A 22,712-nucleotide genomic window follows, 5' to 3' on the forward strand; every position below is an offset into this window, starting at 1 on the left:
GCAAAGCCTGGCCGTGCAAGCGTTCCATTGCCAACCACACCCACATTTGATGGGCAGGTGTAGGCCGGTTTAGTAGCGTGACATCATATCGGCGTGACGACGAACACAGGAGCTGCCAGCTGTTGTCGCAAGGAAAAATTTGTTTCTGTTGTCCAATCAACAGACTGTAGAGGGTGTAGCCGCTCTAGCTCCAGCCAAACCGTACCGGTGCATGAGCCACGAGCAGATGTCAGGCTTTATAGCCGCCCTGTACATCCAGTAAGCCAGACTACAGCCATGGGGACTCAATAAGGCATTTAAAAAAACAGTTGTCTCATAATAGTAAGCTTCTGTGGAGGTGAAACAGCTCTCTTTTCCTTGGTCACTGCTGTATAAGTACATATATGCTGTGTTGCCTGTCTGAAAACAGTTTGGACATGGAGCTCCCATGCATTTGTTTCTCAGTCCAAACGTATTAGAATCAAAGAGAGGGTTATGTGTATGAATCTGTTCCATGAGCCCTGCCTCCACACAGGCCAGAAGCTGTGCAAGATGAAAGGGAGGATTTATCTGCACAACCTCATCACATGGTGTGACCCGGGGCCTGGAGTAGAAAGGTCTTTCTCTCAGGTGCCATGGAAACCAGCCCACCACCGGCTACTTGTCCCATCGTCCTCCAGTCGCCCTCTGTGCTTTTCTTGTAAAGATATCTGGCCAACGCTCTGCTGAGGATTGTCAGGCCTGTTGGATGTCTAAGTTAGTTTTCTAAGCGATTATTCCGAAACTGTGAGAACTCATGCTTCTATTGACGTGCTACAGAACCAAAATCTCAAGTAAAATGAACCTTAAAGCAACATTGTGTAGGTAGTTCACCTTATAACAGCTTATCCCATGAAATGAACGCCTGTTCTCTCACTATGTAACTTTTGTGAATGTGTCGGATCTTCCAGGAGAATTGCGTGATGCTTTACGTCACTACCGTGCTGGTGGGGAGCAGCATCAGTCTACTGCCAGAACTGGACCAGAGCGAAGGCAACAGAACTGAGAAGCAGCCTCTAAGGACATCATGGCAGAGATGAAGAGACTGAAGAGGATGTTGAAGGAGGATGCTAATAAGAGAAAGAAAGAAGAAAGTGAGCAAAAACAAATGTCGGATTGGCTTTGAGTCGTCGGCGCGAGCTTCTTGAAATAAAAGCCGAGCTGGCCACCCTTCTGTTGGACCAGTAAGTATAATACTTATGCTTGATCTTTGGCTGTGTTAGCAAAGTCGAGTACTTGTTAATTTTTGATTATGAGTAATGTAATCTTAACAAATGTTCGAGTACATCTGTCTGTGTCTAAGACAGCAGTGTATAAGTGAATTGCACTCTGAAACTGTAGGACCCCCAATTGCAAAAAAACCCCCAATGTTATGCAATGTTTAATAAACTACTAGTCCACTGTGATACTGTGCTACTGTGCTACTGTGCTACGTGACATGACCAGCCCATTTTTTTGTGATGCTCTCTCAGACCCCTCTCTGTGGGGAAATTAAGTCAGTAAATCCCCAGAATGTCTGGTTTCAGCAAGACTAACATGAAGTTGAGTAAAAAACGTAAAAATAAATTGAAAATGACATAAGGGGAGACATGGAGATTAGGTGAAGTGGCAACATTAAATGACCTTAAATTCCGTTGTTTTTTTTCATGTATAAACTATTAACGAAGAAATCCGGTAGAGTCGTTAACAGACGCTAAGAGCAGTAAGTGCCTAACAGTGATTAGCTCAGGGCAGTACGTGAAGGTATTAAAACGTCTTTTTTAACCACTAATACTGCTCAAAATAATATCAAACGTCTGCAGAAGCATGAGAAGAGTCCCTACACAGAAAACAAAGCACCAAAGGGCTCCTTCCATTTGGATTGACTTTATAATCCACTTGAATGGACTTTACTATGAGAGGAGCTGGTAGAGGGGCCAGTTGGTAAGTCTTTAAAACACTCTTTCAATAAACAAACTACGGTTCACAAACTACGTTGTTGGTGCTTCATTTTATGTGAAGGGACTTTTATCATGCTACTGCAGAAGTTTGGTGTTATTTTGAGCAGTATTAGTGGTTAAAAAAGACGTTTTAATGCCTTCACCGTACTGCCCCGAGCTAATCAGTGTTAGGCACTTCCTGATCCGGATTTCTCTGTTAATAGTTTAAACATGAAAAAATGTTGATGATGATGTGATTAGATTAGCAGAATGATGTAAGTAAGTGCCAAAATAGACCATTGAATGATCTCTATGTGATGGAACAGCATGAGTCTGGACCTCTGAAGGCATGCAAAACTTTGCTTTGGCCCAAAGTCCATTCACTAAACCCTGTGTGTTAGTGGATATAAAGTCAGGCTATTAGCTGCCTCGCTAAACCTTTACTGTAACTTAACTGAAGAAGTTCTTGTGATTTTAGCTGTTAGCAGCCTCAGGTAAATTACCACCCCCCTCTGGACTACAGTGGGGCTGAACCTGATTTGCATGCAGTCCAGGAAAACCCAGGGAGATGGAATCAGATTTATGATGCGGCTAACAGAGACACATTGATGCAGCGTGCAAGTGTAAACAAAAGCTTATTAAATCCCATCTGGATTTTAGCCAAAAATATGATAATTACAATGACAAGTGTAAATGGGGCTTAAGTGTCCTGTGATCGACTGGCAACAAGTTTACAGTGACCATTTGCCCAGTGCATGCTGGGATATGCTCCAGACCCCTGTCAACCCTGCAAAGGATAAGTTGTTCAGAAAATAGAATTGATAAATTGTACATATATTTCCTTTTTTTTTTTAATTCAACAAAAACAAAAAAAAAAAGTAAGAAATGAATCTGTAAATCTAGAAACCACTGAATCCTCACCATTACCCACCATCCTCACCACAACCCAGACTTTCCTTTCCTTCAGAGGGATTCATTTTGCTCATGTTTATGCTGGGGCACAGAGAGCAGCCAATAATACATTAAAGACAACCCATAGAAAAGTTTGGATGTATTTTTAAAGTCAAACGATTAGGCCTGACTCCTAAAGTGAACATAAATCCTAAAACACAGGTAATAAATAATATTATTTTGAATTAATTACACAGTTTTTTTTTTTCTTAGCAGATTTGCATTTGTATGTGTATGGTTTATTTCCAGTTTTGCTTATTTGATACATTTTAAATGATTGTAGACAATTATTGGTGGTATCTTTTTGGGTGAATGCATTGACTTAACTGTAACTTGCTTTGTAAATTGATAAAATCATAGGCTAAATTAATATAATGTAATGTAATTTCCATTCAGGGTTTGTCCTCCGCATAGTCGCAGTGCCCTGGAGGATCTACAGTGCAGAGGTATAAGGGCCAGAACTGCTGTCCTGTGCTACACCTGGGCGTTATATTTGCCACTGCTGTTCGAGTCTGCCTTTGTTTCTTTTAATAGCCATGACTGTATCACAGAATCCCACTAATGTGGATGACTCTGGCGTAGGAAATTCATGTATACAGCATCACGCTCCGTAATATATCGCTTACATCTTCACTGAAAATTAAGCCTTTTACAGGACCTCTTTAAGCATTTCCGGTTTTATCACTAGTGAGTGGCTGATCGTGCATCAGCCTGGTAATAAATGGATGAGGATCACTGCCAGCTCTGTGATTTGTTTGCCTTGCCATGTAGCCCGAAAGTATCAGCATATATTTAGATTTCTAAATGCCCTGCTAACGTAGCTTAGCAGATGTTGGGGAGTCATATGGATGTTGGTGTAACAGAGACCCCCTCAGGTATTCTCATTATTCTACTACAGAGCAGATGGCAGGGAAACTTACCACACTTACCATTATCCATCATACATATTCTGCTCCCAATTTACATAGCCGGTGCTTCACAGGAGCTCCTACAGGGAGAGTACCTAGCTCCAGGATTGCACCGCAGCTCCACCTGAGGTTTAGGAAGACAGTCTGAGATGTCACTGCCACTACACCTCAAACTCAAATATGCTAATGGTTGTAAAGAGGAATTCCGATGGGTGCATCCCAGTGTATATTTTGAATTGTGAGGAAGGAAATTCTGTGGCATGATGATGTTTAATAGTTTAATATCAATAAGGTCATGTTTTACTAAGAAAACAGAATTAATAAGAATGTAAAATAGTGGCTTTTTATTTATTTATTTTTTTCACTTATCAGGACCTCAAGTTTCAGAATTGATGCATTTACATGAGCCTCCCAACCTCAAATTAGGAAACTCATCTCGTTTTCTTTTTTTTGTTATTTCTCAACCGGCGAGCTTCACACTACGAGCTATGGGCTCACCCTTCTCTACAAGAGTTGGAACAGTTGTCGGTGCTTCGCTGAGATGTTGCCATTCACCTCATTGCACCAATCAGGACTTAGCAAAATCTGAATCAAACTCTTGCAACAGTTTTGCAACAGTTTTTGAGTTTTTAAGCTCTTAAAGGTCCTGCCCATATTCACAAACTGCCTTTAAATGAGCTGTTTGAGGACTTTCATACAGTTGTGATATCGGAACTTTACTATAGAGAGAAAGGGCTACTACAGTGCTGTTATTGACATTCCCTGGGTGCAATGATTGTGCGGAGACGAGAAGGGTCTAATGAAGTTAGGAAACGTAATGTTAGCACCCTCTCTGCCACAAAAAAATGTTGAGCTTGCTAGCAATAGTATAACGTAAGCTAGATACAGTTACATTATACGTTATACACGATATGCCGCCTGACTCTTTGCTACCTAACTTTAAGTTGCAGTTTATATTAAGGTTGTATTCTTTACTTTAGTGTTACTGGTTGTGGTTGTGTCGCACAGTTTATAATTAGCCTACTTATACAGAGGCATGGACTTAGAACAACATAACGTTCTAAAGTTAAAATAATGTTCGACACTCTCATAAAGTCATAAGTACGACAGGGGTATGGTACGGGGATAACAGAATTCACTACATATCGTAGCTAGTAACTGTAGGGTATTGACTCAACTAATGATAACGTTAAGCAAGTTAGCTAGCTAGCAAATACACGTCCCTCTATCTCTCCCTGCTGCTAGTCGACTTTAGCCGGTATTAGAGCTGGAAATAGCAATGTGTTTTCTATGCTGTGACAAGAATGTGTGGATGAAGCTTTACGTTTTTTAAATTTTACAAATAATATTAGCTAGCTTGCTAACTCCCCCATGCTTCACACTACACTGGTAACCACCATGAACACAAAACACTGGGTCTATAGCATTAGAATGAAACGACATGAAGTGAATACATGTTGAAAAATATATCATAAATAAAAGTTTAATACATTAACTTGTACGTAAAAAACATAATTTTTATCAGCAATAACAACTCCTATGATCCCATGTGCTCTACTTCATGACAGCGTCATGTTTTGATTGAGAGGCTCTTAACGGTGATTTTCCACCATGGTTCCTCGCGCTGGAGGGGGCCAAAGCCTGGAGCAGGCAGAGACGCTGAGCGAACAGTCGTGCAGACCCAGAACCACCGACCAATCAGAGCAGACTGTCCTGTTTCGGGAGGGGGTCTTAAAGAGGCAGGCACTAAAACGGACCGGATGAGAAAAAATAACATGTTTTTTGGATATTAAAGCATGTAAACATGTTCTAGCAGAAAAAACAAAAAAGTATGAATATGAAAATGAGCAGAATATGGGACCTTAAATAATAATAAATAATACCCAAGGATGTTTATCGAATGTAAGTTACCTTGTGACTTTTTGATAGAAAGTCCCATTATGGAGCAGTGTTTTATGAGTAGGTCCCTGTTTTGTTTTTCATGATGCATGGGCAAAACCACACATGTGACATAATAGATTTTCCCACCAATGGTTTAAATTCTGTTGCTGATCTACAGGTGGAAGAGGATGTAAACATTAAGGCACCTTTAATGTTTTTTCTGAAATCAGTTGAAAGCAGGTTTTTCGGGGTTTTTCAACATGAAATGTGCTTGTCATCTTGTTGTATTTCTAACTAATGTGTCTGATGGGGACTGATTTAGGGAAAAAGAGGTTGCAGGTAACAGCCAGCAACACATTTAACTCTGTTTTGAATTTAAGCTGCTTACAATAAAGCCACTCTTACATACGTTCCTTATTATGTGTGTCACACATGTATACATCCAGGCTGATGATTTACACAGCGGCACTGTTCATACTTTAGTTCCACACTGGAGCTCTTTTTTTTTTGCCCCTCCTCCTCCACCTCATCTCTTCCCTCTGAATGGCTCTCAGTGGCGGAGGGGAGCAGCAGCAGCAGTGAGGCAGCGCTGGGCCTGAAGGGCACTTTTCAGCCTGGCCAGACACACTCGGGCCTTGCTGCTTGGCTGCGCAACATGGGTCACCGCCTAACATTAGGAGGACCCTGCCAAAGTCAGCCAAGCGGAGCCCTGCAACATACCTGGAAGTGAATGGAACAAAATCCACGTTGCCTACTGCAACAAAACAAGCACATTTGATGTCAAAATGAAATATTAATATCACAGCGGTGCTTTACATAAGGTGTCTCATCAGCAGATAGATTTTTCCAGCCATAAATCTTCAATCACATTATCTTTCTAATAAGTATAACAGATGAAAGGGCTGGCCAATAGTTTTGATTAGTGGACCTCATATCTTGGCACAGCGTGGAAATGAATTGGTGTCCAGTGGAGCCTGTTGGTGCTCGGACTGAGGTCAGAAGGGGAGACTGAGCAGACCTTCTGTGTCAGCCACTGTTATTTATTTGGCTCTATCCATCACCCTGGTGCCACTCCGTAGTTTCTCCCTGCTTGGAAGGCAGCAGTCACATCTCCAAGCTTCTCCTCTGCATCCCCACCTTTACAGTCCAATGATCGACGTTTCATGAGAGGCACCTCAAGGTGGGGCTAAATGGTCTTATATTCCCAATCATGTCGCGTAGGCGGAGTCTGACTCTGGCGCTCTTTGCCTTGCCGCTGCCTGCCCCACAGCCTGTACTGTATAGACAAAAGCAAAGAGGATGGAGTGAGTGAAATAAATCCACACTTCTTATTCCTCACAGCCACTTCTTTTTGGTCATTTGTCAGGAAGAGGGGGCTTTCGGATCAGCGCGCCACACCACGAGAAAACCCAGTTCATGTCAGAAGTAGAAATCAGCAGCCTGTCTCTCTTTACGCACAGCCCACTCCAGTGAAGGCAACAGCAGTTCAGATCAGATTTCACATTCAGCTCCGACCAGCTGAGAGAGAGAGAGACAGCCAGAGAGCAGGAGGGCTCCTATCTCCGCTTTCCCCTCCGATACCCGCGCCACACACCAAAAAAGCCCCTCCGTGGAGCAACCGGAGTGCGCGGCGCAAATATTAAAACACTACCGGGATCTTTTTTTTCCCCCATCCTCTTTTTCTTTTATGTATTTTTGCAGGATTTCAGCAGCGAGCGCGCCACAGAGAATTAGATAGAGAGGAGCAGAAGAGATGGACGAGCAGACGAGGCTGATGCACTCTCACACGGGGGTAGGCATGGCAGGGCACCCCGGCCTGCCGCAGCATATGCAGGAAGGCACCGGAGGAACGGACGGCGACGGAAGAAAACAGGACATTGGAGACATTTTACAGCAAATTATGACCATCACGGATCAAAGTCTGGACGAAGCCCAAGCCAGGTAAAGATACGCTCCAAGGCAGCCTCTTCTCCCACTGCGAAGAGGCGGCGGCAAACTAACATATTCAAAAGAAATTGGAAGAAAAAATCACATACATCTATTTTGGAAATTTCTAAATTTACAATAGAGCAGTGTGGACGGCACTATTAATGTAAGGGCTCTGCACAGCCATGTGTGGAGCCGTAAAAACAGTGATGGCACGCCTGCACATCACTAGTTTCTCCACATTTAAATAAGTCGCTCCTGAAAGAGAAAATAAAGTGGATGGATGTTACTGTGACATGCCAACGGGTCGCCCACTGACACTATTTACACAGCACGGTATACCTTAATACAGTCACGAGACCAAACAATAAAATATGGTTTATTTAAAAAAATAAATGAAACAAGTGAGTAACAGTCCAAAGTGAATTACAGCTCGTCTCCAATGCGATCCCATCATGTTGTGTAATCCACCGTAAATTCAGGGGAGGAAAGTTACACATTTAAAATCATTTGTTTTATTGATAAAGTCGGTCAGAAAAAAAACAATTAGTATGAATATGAATTGTATAATTTTATGATCAACAGTGTGAAGCTATTTAAACGTGTTACTTTGTATACAGCTAAATGCAGGTTACAACAGTGGAGGTGCAAACGTGTAGCTTACATACACATGTGTTATTCATCTACTGGAGAGTCCATTTGTGCCTGTAATTGTATTGAATGTTTTTCTAAAAGGTAAAAAAATTAGAAATGATAGTGTGTGCAGCCCTGATGGGTTGTGTATATTTAATACATGCAGCATTTCTGTGGTTTGATCATGAAGCCACTTTTCTGTTGCAGGAAACACGCTCTGAACTGTCACAGAATGAAGCCAGCTCTTTTCAATGTCTTGTGTGAAATCAAAGAAAAAACAGGTACGTTCTCGTTCACTCATCTCCTAAACACTGCACTGTTGTTGTCCCCATACTGTAGGGAAAAAAAACACAAAGTCCCCTTAAGCAGGTTAAATGAACAGAGTAGTGCACACGGTATTTGTCACTAATGGGGCATGTAGCTGAGGCACCGGCTCTGTGTGGGCTATTTTATCATCAAAGAGCAATTTGCTATTCAGCCTCAGATTCACACAAGAGAAGCTGATGTTGGATATGCAGTCACACCACAATTCACCGTATAAATTTCACTGACATGCAAGACATGTGTTTCCTCCTGTAGCTCTAAAGTCTGGGCGTTTTAACTATTTCACAATAGGAAGTGTGGACAATTACCTCGAGCAGTCCTTATCAATTATCGTGTCAAAATATGAATGAGTGTTTTTTTGATGCTATTGTGGAATAATAGAGAGTATTGAGCAAAAATTGTCACCGGCACGTTGATGTCTCCCCTTGTGAGTTAACTGTCAAGTCTGGTGCACACGTCTCTTTCTATTCTGTATTGTGTCTCTCTATTAAAGCAGTTGTGAGAGAGCATGTCAGCAGAATAATTGCTGGGAGAGGAATAACGTAACATAGGAGGCGTAAGTCATGTTTCCAAATCATTTTCCCTGTGACATTTTTGAAATTGGCACAGATAGAATCCAGTGCACTTCAGACTGATACACTTTATCCCCCTTGTCTTTGGACCCGTGTGCTTTAGGACTCTTTCGAGAAACGTTCACATCTGAGATATCGAGTTTTCACACACAGCGTGCTGGCTGACTCAGTGTGTTTCACACTCATTAGTGCATGAAATCAAGTGGAATGGATGGAGGATGGAGAAGATATTGTTGTCATTGTCTCCAAAGTTGCACTTGCTCATACTTGACCTTTGTGGCGGCGTTGACTGGCGCTGTTTAATACCGTTCCTCGTGTGTGATCCCACCCTCACATGGATGTTTTCATTGAGGTTTCCATTGAAGCTCACCTCGCTGCCTGCCCCCAGGCCTGGCAGTTTATCCTGAATCGGCCACTGCCTCAGGAGAGAGCGGGGGGCCTTTTGAAGCCTGCTGGCTCGCTCCTCTTTTTTTGTTGTCTTGGTAGGTTTTTTTTTTTTGCAGGGGGAGTGACACAGTTATGCATAGTGTTTTACTCCCTGGCGCTTCTCGGAGTTCATCCAAAGTTCGGCTCTGCTGAGAGTACAAAGTAACTTGGACCTCTTCCTGCCTGCACACCCATTCTTTTCTCTTTCAACTGGCAACCTATAAATACAAGGTGCAGCTTACAGAGCGCCGCAGAGGATCTGGTGCTCGTCTTGTTTGTGTAGACTTTCATTTCATCCCTTTAGCTTTCTTCCAAGTTTTAGTGAGAAACACATTTACTAGAGTTCAGACTCTTCCTCTAATTCTGGAATAATTATAAGATGGTTTTTATTTTAGAATGCCCCTCTAAATTTACACTACACAAAACTTTTCTTCTGAATAAACCTTATTGGTTTATTGCACATTAAAAAAAAAATCATCAATCTGGATTAAGAGTAATTGTGCTTCAAACACTATTTAGTCTTCGTCTGCACGTCGACAGGACTGTCAGTCATAGTGTAAATAAAACACAACGTGTTACAAAGATCTATTTCTCATGCCAAGTGGGTCATAAAACACCACTTGACTCACACGTTGGGGTGAAAAAGTGATGATATGAACGTAGTGTTGTACTCTTTCCTCATTAGCTCCACTCATCAAATATAGAACATGGTCTTGAGGATTAATAATAATAATTATTGTTCCCTCCTGTTGAAGTTCACTTCGTCTGGTGGAACACCAGGATTTGGATGTTTAGTGTTGTTGTCTCTGTAAAACCCGGCGGTTCAACATTATCTGACTTGTGTAAAATGTTTCAAAAACGTCGCAGGTCGTTGCACCCTCTAGTGGTTTGGTTTCCTTTTGAGACGGAATTTAAACATCTATTAAAGTGAAAAAATGTTTGCAATACCAAAATGTTAAACTTCGATACCATACAGTTTTAAAAAATTATACTCGAAAAGAAAAAAGTAAAAGACGGACAAAATAGGAAAAATTGTTTTAAATTATTATTTTAAATGAACAGTACCGACACATTTGTAATAATATTAATAATAATTGACATTATTATTACTATTTTTACATGTTTTCCCTACCACATTCTTTATGTCATCATTATTATTGCTTTTAGTTTTATTGTTTTTTCCTCATAGAACGATCTGTTTTTTCATACTTTTGATACTATTGAGTGTATCGTTTTACACATGTTCTATAATACATTGATACTAATTATAACCTCAGTATCAGGGTGTTTGTAGCTTAACAGTTGGCACCGTATTAGTGAAAGAAGTCCTTTGGCGCTCAGCTTTTCTTTCTCAACACTTATATTACGTGAAGACTCTGACGGAAGGCTCAAAAGATGAAAGAATAAATGCTGCAGCTTTGTTTGTTGTAGTGCTATTATTGTCATTATTCTAGTATTTAGGTGATGAAACTGATGTGAGGAAACAAACCTTTCTGTACCGACAGCCGAACGTTCCACCTTTAGATATTTCAGAGTGCATGTCTTCCAACAGCTTTGCTCGTCAAAGCTGCGGTCGAGCTGCTGTAACTTCTTTGTCTCAAGTACGTGAGTGCAGAGACAGTGTGTGTGTGTGTGTGTGTGTGTGTGTGTGTGTGTATGTTTGCTCGCGTGTATTTTCCATCCCTGGCTGTCCCCGGAGCGGCTGACAGCACCTGCAGGACACAATGCCAGTGTTGATCTAGGGCCTGAACTTGTGACCTACTCTGTGTATTTTTACTGGGCTGAAGTGAGGGATGGCCAACAGAAATATTGTGCAGCATAAACAAGCACAATGGTGCAGCAACACCCGAGAGGAAAAGACGAGGAAGGAACACTTTATTTAAACCACTGCCTCTTTTTTTTTGACAGACACCGACTTCGCCTTTACCCATTCCAAGCATATTTGGGTTGTCTTTTTGACTTCAAAGGGATTCTGTCTTTCCGATACCGTGCATGATTGTATGTGTGTGTGTGTGTGTGTGTGTGTGTGTGTGTGTGTGTGTGTGTGTGTGTGTGTGTGTGTGCGTGCGTGCGGCATAGTACATTCCTAAGAAGAGACGGAGCATACATTATTAATTACTGTACTCGATGTGTCCAAAATGTGGAGCAAAGGTAATAGCAGGTCTTGTCTGTTTTCGAGGGATGCACTGATCTCTATTGATTATCGGGCCAACTCAAATAACTGGAGCAGGTATCAGTGGCAATGGGGCGGATCTATATGATTTAACTCTATGTTTATGTCATATACAGTACACATTAAATACTGGAAACTGTTGAAGTTTGGACCAATTTGTTGCTGCAGTTAAAAGTTTGCACTTGAACTGTAATTCCTAAAAAAAAAAAATCTGATTTAATCAAGTTGCTAGTGAACAATTTATTCTTTTATTAATACATAATAATTCAGTTAATGTATTTCTATCTATTTATTTGTTACATTTGGTTTTACAAACTTAGGAAAGCAGCGTTTAAGTCGGGCCTGATGTAGTCTTACACGTGAAAGAACGATCCCAGTCACTTCCACACAGTGAGCTTCACAGATTAGGGATGGGACAATACATCGATCTGGATCAATATATAGATTCAATAAATAATCGACGATCTAATATTATCGCTGCAATGTGAAAATATCCATATGTATCATCTTTACAAGCACCTTTATTTTGAAATTTTCATTTTTTAAATTCAAAAATAGTTTCTTTATCATAATTATTATTATAGTTATAATTATTATGATTACTATTATTATTATTGTTATTATTATTATTATTAATTAAAAGTCTAGAAGAGCTCACTATTCAAATTCTGAAATCCTATGTGAGTTGCTCTTGGTGAGTTAATATAATTGTCACTGATCATATCATCGTGATGTGAGCCAAATATGGTATTGTCTAAAAAAATCTGTAAAACTTGTGATGTGCATCCCTAGTGTCCGATGGATGGTTGGTATCGGCTGATACTCAGGTGCTGGTATCAGGACTGGAAACGTGGGATCACTTGGGGTCATCCCTAGTTTGACTTATATACAAATTATTATACAAATATAACCAAACAATATGACTCCACTGCCGTTGGCACATGCAACAGCCTCCTTCCACTCACTGAATGTAAGTTCACAGAGAGAGATCTCAAACAACATGGCACAACTTAACCCAAGTTTTCACTTTCTATGTTATCTTTCTATCTCTGTAAAAACACTGATCTTTTCTAAACTGGATTGTTTTCTCTCGGTCTTCACCATCACTTCTTATGATTGATGAAAAGGCCTCTTTAGATAAGCAAATGCTTGACAAACTGATTTGGAAAATGAGCCGCCTTGACCTCTGTAAACACTTCACCAACATCATAAATCTCTGGCGGTGTCAAACAAAGCCACTCCTTGACTGAGCTGCTCGCTAAATGTGCTGCTCTGACTTGCTGTTTCATTTTTTTCCTCTCAACCTCAACAAAAGGCCAGCTTTCTTGTGGCCCGTGTTTGTATAGTGTACGGTTTCAAGCCTAGGGGATCCTCCATTTATAAAAATGACTAGCCGAGTGATGTAATGTTATTTTATGAAGGGTGTTTTACAGAGGGCAGCCGACTAGTGTTTGACAGGGTGAAATGAGCCAGAGGTCTGATTATGGAAGGTGCATGGAAGCCCACACTACATTGACTTGTCAGTCCATTCAGATGCTTGGCATCTGCCTATTTGTATTAGGGAGCTCACGTACACGGCTCAGCCCTGCATGTCACAACACTTCCACAGCCGTCGTGGTGATCGTGTCCCGTTTCAAAAGTGGTGCAGCGCTGAAACAAATAGTCCATTCATTGATTAGTCTGTTGATAGAAAATGAATCACCAACTACTCTGATAAGTAATTAATAATTTAAGTCATGATTAAATGAATGTGTCAAACATTCCCTGGTTCCTCTTTGTCTTATATCATTGTATTTTAAATATCTTGGTTTTGGGCAAAACCAGGGCTGCAACCAAAGATTTTCCTCATCCTTATTCTCTTGATCAATCAATTCATCATTTGGTCTATAGCACATCAGAAAACTGTTCAAATGGGCCAGCACATTATCCTAAAGCCCACAGTAGGGCTGCAACTAACCATTATTTTCATACTAAATACTTCCTAGATCAACAGATTCATCGTTTGATCTGTAAAGGGTCAGAAAACAGTGATGGTCCATCCCAGTTTCTCCACGTCCAAAGTGATGTCTTTAAATGTCTAAGAAAGAAACGCAGGACATCTCCATATTCGGGAAGCTGAAACAGAAACAGTTACTGATTATTTTTCTGTCGACTAATCGCTGCAGCTCTAGCCCACGGTAACACCGTCTTGTTTGTTTGACTACAGTCCTAAAAGCCAATAATATTCAATGTACAACCATTACATTGGTAACACCAAAAACGAACTACTATTTTTATTACCCATTAATCTGTCAGTTACTGTGTAATGCGATGACAAAAAGATTCATTTTGAATGTATTTATTGTTATTTTACGAGCCCCTCTCAGAGCATCTGTATTGAGCTTTTCTGGCCTTGTTGGGACTCATTGTGAGGTAGTAAAGGTGTATGTTAGCCTGTCTGAATGTAGATGTCTACCCTGATAGTGAGCGGCCTATCAGGGGGTTGTTCCTCCCCTCTCCTGCCCGTCTCTCGGGTGGACAGAGAGACGACTCTGATACGTGCAGCTTTTGTCTCCCTCTTATCCTTCCTCCTCGATGCTGATACAGCAGCATTCAGGGGGAGAGAAATGCCAAGTTCGCCCGCCACAGCTGTTTCCCCAATCTCTCTGCTTAATCATCCACTGAGAGAGAGAGAGAGAGAGAGAGAGAGAGAGAGAGAGAGAGAGAGAGAGAGGGAGAGAGAGAGAGAGAGAGAGAGAGAGGGAGAGAGAGAGGGAGAGAGAGAGAGAGCGAGAGGGAGATCTGAAGTCTAATTCTGCTCCGAGGACGTAGACAACTGGGGAGAAATGCATTTTGATTACCAGCATAAGGCATGTCCTGACTTTTGACTGTGTTTGATGCAGAATCCTAATCACAGAATCATCAGTGAGTGACAGCATTGTAAATGGTGTGTTAATACCATTACAGTATAGAACAATGTGGTTACATTATACATTATGCAAATTGTCAGTCGGCTAATTGATACATGTTAATCATATTAAGGAGCTTAATTATAGGAATCTTACTGTGCTGCCATTTGTTAATTAACACTGACATCACATGTACAGGGAAAGTCATCTCTTTTTTTTCCAGGAGAAGTTTCTCTCCCACCTCTCACTCTATTGTTTTTATATTTTTAACTGGTACATTTTCAGAATTTCCTGAACTGATGAATGATTTTTTTCCCTCTTGGCTGAAGGCCACTGAAACGCAGTTTGTCGAAAAATTACATTTAGCTCCGAGCAGCCCTGCCGGTGTGGAGATTACAGAACGAAGGCAAGATCCAAGTAGACTCGTAAAGGAGCGTGGGCCACAATCTTTTACCTGGATGTCGACTCCTGTGCTCAGCGCGCTGCTTAAATATCACCGTTCTGCCATTTACCTCGTTCAAGGCTCTCTTTGTAATCTCAGTCCCTGCAGGTTTGCTCTGCCTTTTTTTATACAGTCCTTCTTAATATGTTACGAATTTAATCAAGTCGGCAAATTTGTTATGCACGTTAAATTGAACATGCAATGGCACATTTGGATGTGGTTGCCATACCAACCCCCCAGGAGTTCATTTTCCATAATGTAGTGTTTGGAATCTCATTTCCTCCACTTTCCCCCGCTGCTACTTGCAGAATGCCACCTCCAGGCTTCCACTGTACGTTCACTGTGGAGGAGACTTGGCTGCCACAGCTTTCAAACACTGGAGGGGAGGGAGAAAGAAAAGAGAGAGGGAGAGAGAGGCCTCTCTCCACGTAGTGGAAATGACACAAATTAATATACACTACTTAAACCAGACCAAGATTAATGGTTCCCTTTCGCTGCAGCTTAGTCCCACTGTCAGTTGCCGGGTGCTCGTTGGACAAAATCAACACTAATCAACATTTATTCCACTTTTGCCCTGGGCTCTCAGGAGTCTGGCAGGACTGCGTGCCCCCCTCCTCCCTTCCCTCCCAGCAATCCACCCCTCCCTTCGTCCGTCTCGCTACGCTTTTCACCTCTCATCCAGCTCCTCCATACATCACCCTCCTCACACCGCTCGGCTCCTCAGAGGAGAGTGAGCCCCCTCCTATCAGGCCACATTAGAGTCATGATAGATTTTCTCTTTTCATTTGCATCTGATATTTAACACAGCAAAGCAGTTGCTCTGTCACTTTACAGTACAAGCACATGTGTGCGCGCGTTTGCGTGTGTGTGTGTGTGAGTGAGGGGGGGTATGAGTGTGTGCACGCAGGCTTCATCCATGTGTGTTTTTGAAACAGTCATTTCAGCCAGTAATCTTATCTGCACTCAGTCGCCACTGCATTATGAGAAACACGATATGCATTCACTCTTCACTTCTGAGCGTGTGTCAGGTAGTGTATTTATACAACACTTCATTTTCTGGAAAGTAGCATTTTAAAATACACACTCCTGGGAAACTGAACTCCAAGGTCGTGCCATATGACAAAGTTATCACATGAGTGTTTTATAGTTTTTTCATCCTGTCCCAATCCAAATCAGCGGATCATAAATATTCTTGTGCTTTTTTGTGACTGCAGTAGTGGTATCCACAGATCAGCTGTCACCAGCAGCATTGAGCATCCCTAATCCCTAATGCTAATTCAACAGCTGTTGTCAATAGTTTACACTTTTCTCATAGAAAGTAACAACTGCATTACTGAGTCATTGTTGGTTATGTTAAGTAAATACAGGTGTTGTCACTCTTAATATTAATAGAATCAGAACTTTGTCTTCTTAATTACTATGTTTTGCTGACGTATAAAGAATTGTTTAGATGGAGAAATGCAAAGTGGAGTGGCGGACCATTTCAAACTGGGGGGCAAGGCTGGGGGCTTTTTTTTAAGCGCAACTGTTAAATACTGCCGACCTTAGTTTGCTTATCTAGAACAATAAACACTATTCTCATTCATTAACATACATTTTATTTGTCACTGCCCATGAATAATTAAAATTTCCGCTCTCTAGTGTTAAAAAGAAGTACAAAAATATTTATATATATCAATTACCTCATTTGTAGAGCCTCTAGTGGCCGTTCGGGGGACTGCATTTTTGTCACTTTTAAAAGAATCATGTGTTAGTTTGAATTCATATTAATTCAGAATCCATTTTGATATTCATACCATTATTTATGATAGTATACATAACTGTCATGGACTCTACAAATCAGTTTTACGTTCAGATTGTCATTCAACCTGCTATTGTCTTACCAACTAATTCTCCACGGAAACACCCTGAACTGGCAAACAGTCCATCACAGCAGTTCAGATTTTATTAAGGACCAGTAATCTGAGGTGGATTCCCTCCTGCAGCAGCCTCACATTTGCATGTTGCTTTATTTCCCTCTGAAGATGAAATTGTGCAAACAGCTGATGCCTCTTTTCCTACTTCGCCAAGAGATTCAGTGCAGTGTTGTCCATCTTGTAGCATTGCATGGCCAGAGGCATTGTCATGGCACCAACTGGCCTCATTGAAGTGACACTGAGTGCTTTGTCAGCTTTGTGTCTCAGGTGCCAACCTGCGCTTCCCAAAATAAACTGTCATGCAATGTGGCAGGACAGAAAAATGTAGGCGCATGTTGGGGCCCTGCGCCCCCTGAAAGGAAACAAATGTTCCATAGCAGAAATGTATTGTGGTTTTGGACGCCTTCCCAGCGCCAACACCGGTGACATGGTGGGGAACTTAAAGCGTGCAGTGTGATCGTCTGCAGCATCAGCAGGGGTCACAGCAGGACGCGAAACTCTGCAGGTCTCTGCACTGACGAAGCCTTTTCATTTATTTTTTTAAGTGACTTTATTTGACTGTGGACCGGTTTGAGTTTGACAGCTCTTTGTTATTTGCAGACATCCTCCTCCAGAAATAGCATATGCTTACTGTAGTTAGCTCCTCTTCCTGTTTTATAAATGGTCTGTCATTTTCTCTCGGCGGTGCAACATTACACCCCGAGAGTTAACGGAAGATGTGCACTTGGTTTGAAGTCACTTTCAGGCTGATGTCAGGAGGTTGGAAAGGGTGAGCGTGGGGAAAGTCACATGCAGAGATGCCTGAGCGACCTCCAAACTGTAACCACTGTCCGTGTCTGCCCTGTTGGAGTTGGCCCTGAGCGTGTGATTCCTGTTAGATCTCAGTGTGGCCTGTGTGCTCTATAGCTGCCATGACATTTTTATGACTAGTGGACTGAAGTAAAGGTGGGAGTCACAAAGGCTTGAAATGGAAGCTCCGTCCTCCCCTCCATAATGAGGAACCAGTAGCTAATCATGCAGACAAAGGGAAGGATTCTGTAGCCTGACAGCGAGAGAGGTATAATGATGTTTCACTAAACATGGACTGCAGAGCTGGAGAGGTTGGGATTGAAACAGTGTTTGAGCCAGGATCATCTAGGAAGGGATGAAATGAGCCTGTTACTGCTTTTCCAGGGGGTCGCTGCTCCATCCAAGTGGGAGCGTTACGGAGTGTTAGAAAATCATGCTAAAATGATATGAGAACTGACATTGGATATATATGTATTAATGTATAGTTTCTTTTTTAAACGAATGAGAAAAGCAGACACAATCATTGCTTCTCTCTCTAAAAAACCAATGCAAGATAACGGCTAACATTAACATTTTGTGCAATGGCTAATGCTGCATTCAGGTCCTAAAGTTTAAACCATGATTACAGCTTATAATTCAGAGTCACAGATATGGCTGTTGACTGGCTCCCACAACTGACACTTACATTAAAAAAGATCCAGTATTAACAATAATACCGTTGCTTTAGCTAATTTAAATGAGCAGTCCAAATACCCGGATGTGACTCACTCCGCCCATTTTATCGAGGATGCATCGGAGGTGACTTGTGTGGACGTCGGACAGCCAGGTATCCCAGAATGCATTTCACCCTAACATCAGCGAACATGGCGCAGGAGACAACACACAACTTTGAATTATAATTTCCAAATGCTACTGTATTTGTGTCACAAAAAGCAGATTTAAGATGTTTTTTTTAGGCAAGAATATAGTTGTTTAAACTTTGAATCTGTGGTCAGTGTATCAAGATAGAGCCTATTTTAAAATTTGATTTGACGTTTCTTGAGATGTGAGGTCCTGGGGTAACCCTGACAACCAAGACGATTGCAGAACATCCGGACTGCGTCCTCCGGATTCTAGACTCCTTAGTCGAACTTGCCAAGTCTGAACTACTAAGTCCACAAGTCCGAACTTGCCGTACTTGGTGTTGAGAAACGGCATCTGTCTTCTTGCATAGCCAGACCTACAGTATCTCCAACATAGATACAGTGTATTATTATTATTATCTCCACATTGAGCTAAGTTGTAGCTCTGTGACAGAGGTTCGCTGTGCTCTCGCGGCCGTTCTTTGGAGACAGAACATTGAATTAGCAAGATTAAAAAACAAATATTGCCCAAAAAATGCCCTTTGTTTGTTTCACATGTTAAAGAACTGCTAGAAATATGTAACACAGCAACGGAGGCTAATTTAGGCTGTTTATATTGTGTGTCTTCAAGGCTAGCAGTGGGGCTTGAATAATGCGTTAACACTCATCAGAACAGTTGTTTTTCCTGTTTGATCATTCTGCTAAATAACTGCAGCATAATCTACAAAATAAATGTTGATACAGTTTATATTTTCAGAAGATGTTAAGCCTGCTAACAACATTGACACAGAGAGGGTGTAGTGATGGGACATTTAATGTTTTAAGGCAGTCATTGTGACAGTGACCCCCTTAAAACGTCAAATGTCAGTGCTGGGAATGAATTGATTTATTGATGGACGGGAAATTAATTCAGGGAAAATGACTCACTCACTGGTTCCAGCTTCTCAAATGTGAGGATATTTCTCCCTTTTAAATCATCTTAACATGTTTGTGTGTTGGACAAGATGAGTACTCTTTTACTATTTTCTGACATTTTACACACTAGACAATTATGAACCAATCAAAAAAGAATAATTGAGAGATTAATTGATGGTCAAAACCATCATTAGTTGCCGTTCTAAAAGCCAGCCGGCCACCCTGTCATTGTTATCCCTGCTGATAAATGCACATTTCTCCTGCCTCTGCTGTAAAGAGATTGTGTTGATAAGTTAATATTCCGACAACAGAGATGAGATAAAGAGGTTTTAGGAGTTTGGAGGATAGCGTAACCTTGATAAAACGCTCATCTCAGTGACATTGATTTTCACCATCCATCTTCATCCGATATGAAGTATGCAAATGCTGGCATCGGCTGGGAGTGGAGTACAGTGCTGTTAAATGGGCCATTTCAAATGTTCTTTGTACTATGCTGACTTCCAAAAAATTCACTGTCAGCCTGCTCGGTGCCTGGTGAAGTCTTTCTGGAGACACTTCTCCACCTTTATCCTATATCTTCCTCCATTTATTCCACTTCTCTTCCCCCTTTTTCCCTCCCCTCTCCTTGCATGCTATACAAATTAGGTGTATACTGACAGTGTCAGAATGGCTACTCATGAAATATTAACAGCTTGTAGAGAGAATTTTACATTGCTACATTTCTCTTCATTTTTAACTATGTCAGCACAGGCTGTGGAGCATTTATTTGTGTGAGTTCAGGCAGGCTATTACCCTACCAGCCTTTTTTTCATGTTTCAGATGATATCCATCAACCCTCTTTCCACATGGTTGTAGTATATCTCACCTCAAATATCCTGCCTCTGCAAGCGAGACAATATTCTAGTGGGTTTATTTGTACATACCACATCCTGGGTATATAATCTCTGGATACAATATCCTGAATGTGACAAGGTGTTTATTGCCTTATGAAAGTGGTAATTATCCCTTTATGAGTAAGATAAGACCAAATACGTTGCATTAAACAACATATGGATAGTTGTTAAAATGCCTGCACGGAAGCTAAAACCTGTGATAAACAATGAGTCCAATTAGAAGTTGTCTAGGATCAGTATTCCTCAACATAAATCTGTGTGTCTGAGAGGGAATTTTTATTAACCGCTGGTCTCCAAACACATTCAGCACAGTGGGCGGGGTTGGCCTCTCTCTTTCTGCCTTTTTGTTGAATGGCCCCTGTAAAGATGGAGCTGTCAATCATCTGCAGGCTTCCTGAGTCCTGAGAGGCAGCATCAGTTCTCAGTGAGGGACTGGGACAATGTCTTTTGTTGTCACACATGTGCATTTCTGTGGGGCATTCTGCGGATAGTGTGTTAGCCTTTAATTAAATTCATCCTTCCGTTCTGAATGAAGCTGAAGAGAGGCGCACAGATGGTTGTCCAAATAATTGAAACGATTGAAGATAGAGATGCAGAGAGAGGTCATTTAGATCCTGCGATTTGGGTGTAATGCTTTTTTAAAAAAAGGATAATTTCAATATACTACAACTTGGGTCTTATTTGCATGATTTTGCACTTCATCTATGTTTTTTACGGTATTATTTACCAAAGTAACTGCTGAGATCTGGGAAAACGGCTGCTTCAATACCATAAAATCTGACAGAAAGGTGGGGTATCATTTAAAAAATAACCAATAAATGACTTCATTCCATACCCATCATGTGAAAGGAAGCATCTCAGCTCACTGAATGCTAACTCAATCAAATACACCACAGTGGACTAGACTACACCGCAGACTGTATGGGTAGCTGCTGCTATTGGGCCAATCACACGTTGCATAAATCACTGAACAAAGAATGCTTGTGGTGATTAGCTGCAAGCATAACTCTACAAATGGTCTTTTTTTTCTAGATCCCCATACAAAAACGATCAAATACACTTCTACTGGGTTATTTCGGTTCGATACCTTAAAGATATCAAGCACTGATACCCGGCCCTACTGAACAAAAAAACACAACCACTCAGACAATCATACTGGTTCTGAGGATTATTTTCCAATCGAACCGCTCCATACCGTCCCATTTTTCCGTCAACCTTTTTTGAGGTTCTGAGCGCACTGATCCGATACTGAAGGTGTAGTTAGAAACATTGGTGCAGACGTTCCTGTGCAACGTCATTGAAGAGGAAATACAGCGAGAGCTGGACGGAGCAGTGGGGAATGAAAAGGTTTTGCAGCGCATGGCTTCCATCACATATCCGGGCAATGCAGGGAAATTTAAAACTAAATACAATATGCTACTTGTGTGATTGTTTGTATGCACTCTTTATATTAAATAATACGGTCAGCGGTGGAAAGGGAAACAGATCTAGCATGTCTGTGCTGATAACAGACAGGGACATGAAAGGGCTGTAAAGGATCACAAACCTAAGTAGGGTGCAATGGTCAAATACAGAGGTAATAATATATGTATCTACAATTAACAGTTGACAAAATGATATTTGCTCACGGTATATATTGTGATATCACCCAACCCTATCCGAAGACAGTTGTTCAACAGGGCAAAGATGCATGTGTGAAATACTTCCTCTGTGATGGTTTTGTAGCTGTAAAAAATAAACAGAGTAAAATGAGTTGATGAGGTGTATCCTCCTCTCTTATCATATGTAGCTGGGGCTTGCTCTCCTCTTGACTAATGATGATGTGTGGCACAGGTAGCTGTCAGTGAGGCATGATTAATTAAAAGGGAAACTAGGCCAATTAGTCATATTGTTCCAACTGTGGTCAGTGAGCAAGGCGTGTTGCGCTGCCGATGCCTCCACACCCTCCACTGTACCTAGACATCCTTAACGTGTTGGGTTCTGCAGCTATTTGTGAGAAGTCTCATCAGCTCCAGAGGAGATTTTTTTATCAGCGTCCCCTCTGCTCAGACTGTCTAACACGGACCTGATAACAATTAGGCAGTGTCCGCTTTGGAATGGGGCTCATAAATATAAGAGTGCCAAGCGAGGTTGAAATAATGAACAGATTCAGCGTAAAGTATTTGAGAAGCACAGAGATTTTAACCACTAACATACAGTTAAAGCTGCATCTGATTTTCCGTGTTTGTGTTTTGGAGGTCCAACCATGCAACAGTCATTAGCATTGTTGAGAAGCCAGTGGCTCACAACGTTGCTT

The 22,712-nt window shown here is 41.4% G+C and overlaps 1 protein-coding gene across 2 annotated transcripts in view; it reads left to right on the forward strand.

Annotated features, from left to right (window-relative positions):
- The first annotated feature begins 7,116 nt into the window (after window positions 1-7,116).
- The window catches only part of LOC310966456 (pre-B-cell leukemia transcription factor 1-like), a 65,059-nt gene continuing 49,463 nt past the window's right edge, over window positions 7,117-22,712 (forward strand). For both annotated transcript variants that reach the window (XM_083940189.1, XM_083940188.1), the window contains exons 1-2: window positions 7,117-7,618; window positions 8,444-8,517. In XM_083940189.1, coding sequence (XP_083796315.1) covers window positions 7,431-7,618; window positions 8,444-8,517 — 262 coding nt within the window. In that variant the 5' untranslated portion in view covers window positions 7,117-7,430. The remainder of the gene's footprint in view (window positions 7,619-8,443; window positions 8,518-22,712) is intronic.

This window comes from Echiichthys vipera, assembly GCF_963691815.1.
Source record: "Echiichthys vipera genome assembly, chromosome: 3".
NCBI lineage: Eukaryota > Metazoa > Chordata > Actinopteri > Perciformes > Trachinidae > Echiichthys > Echiichthys vipera.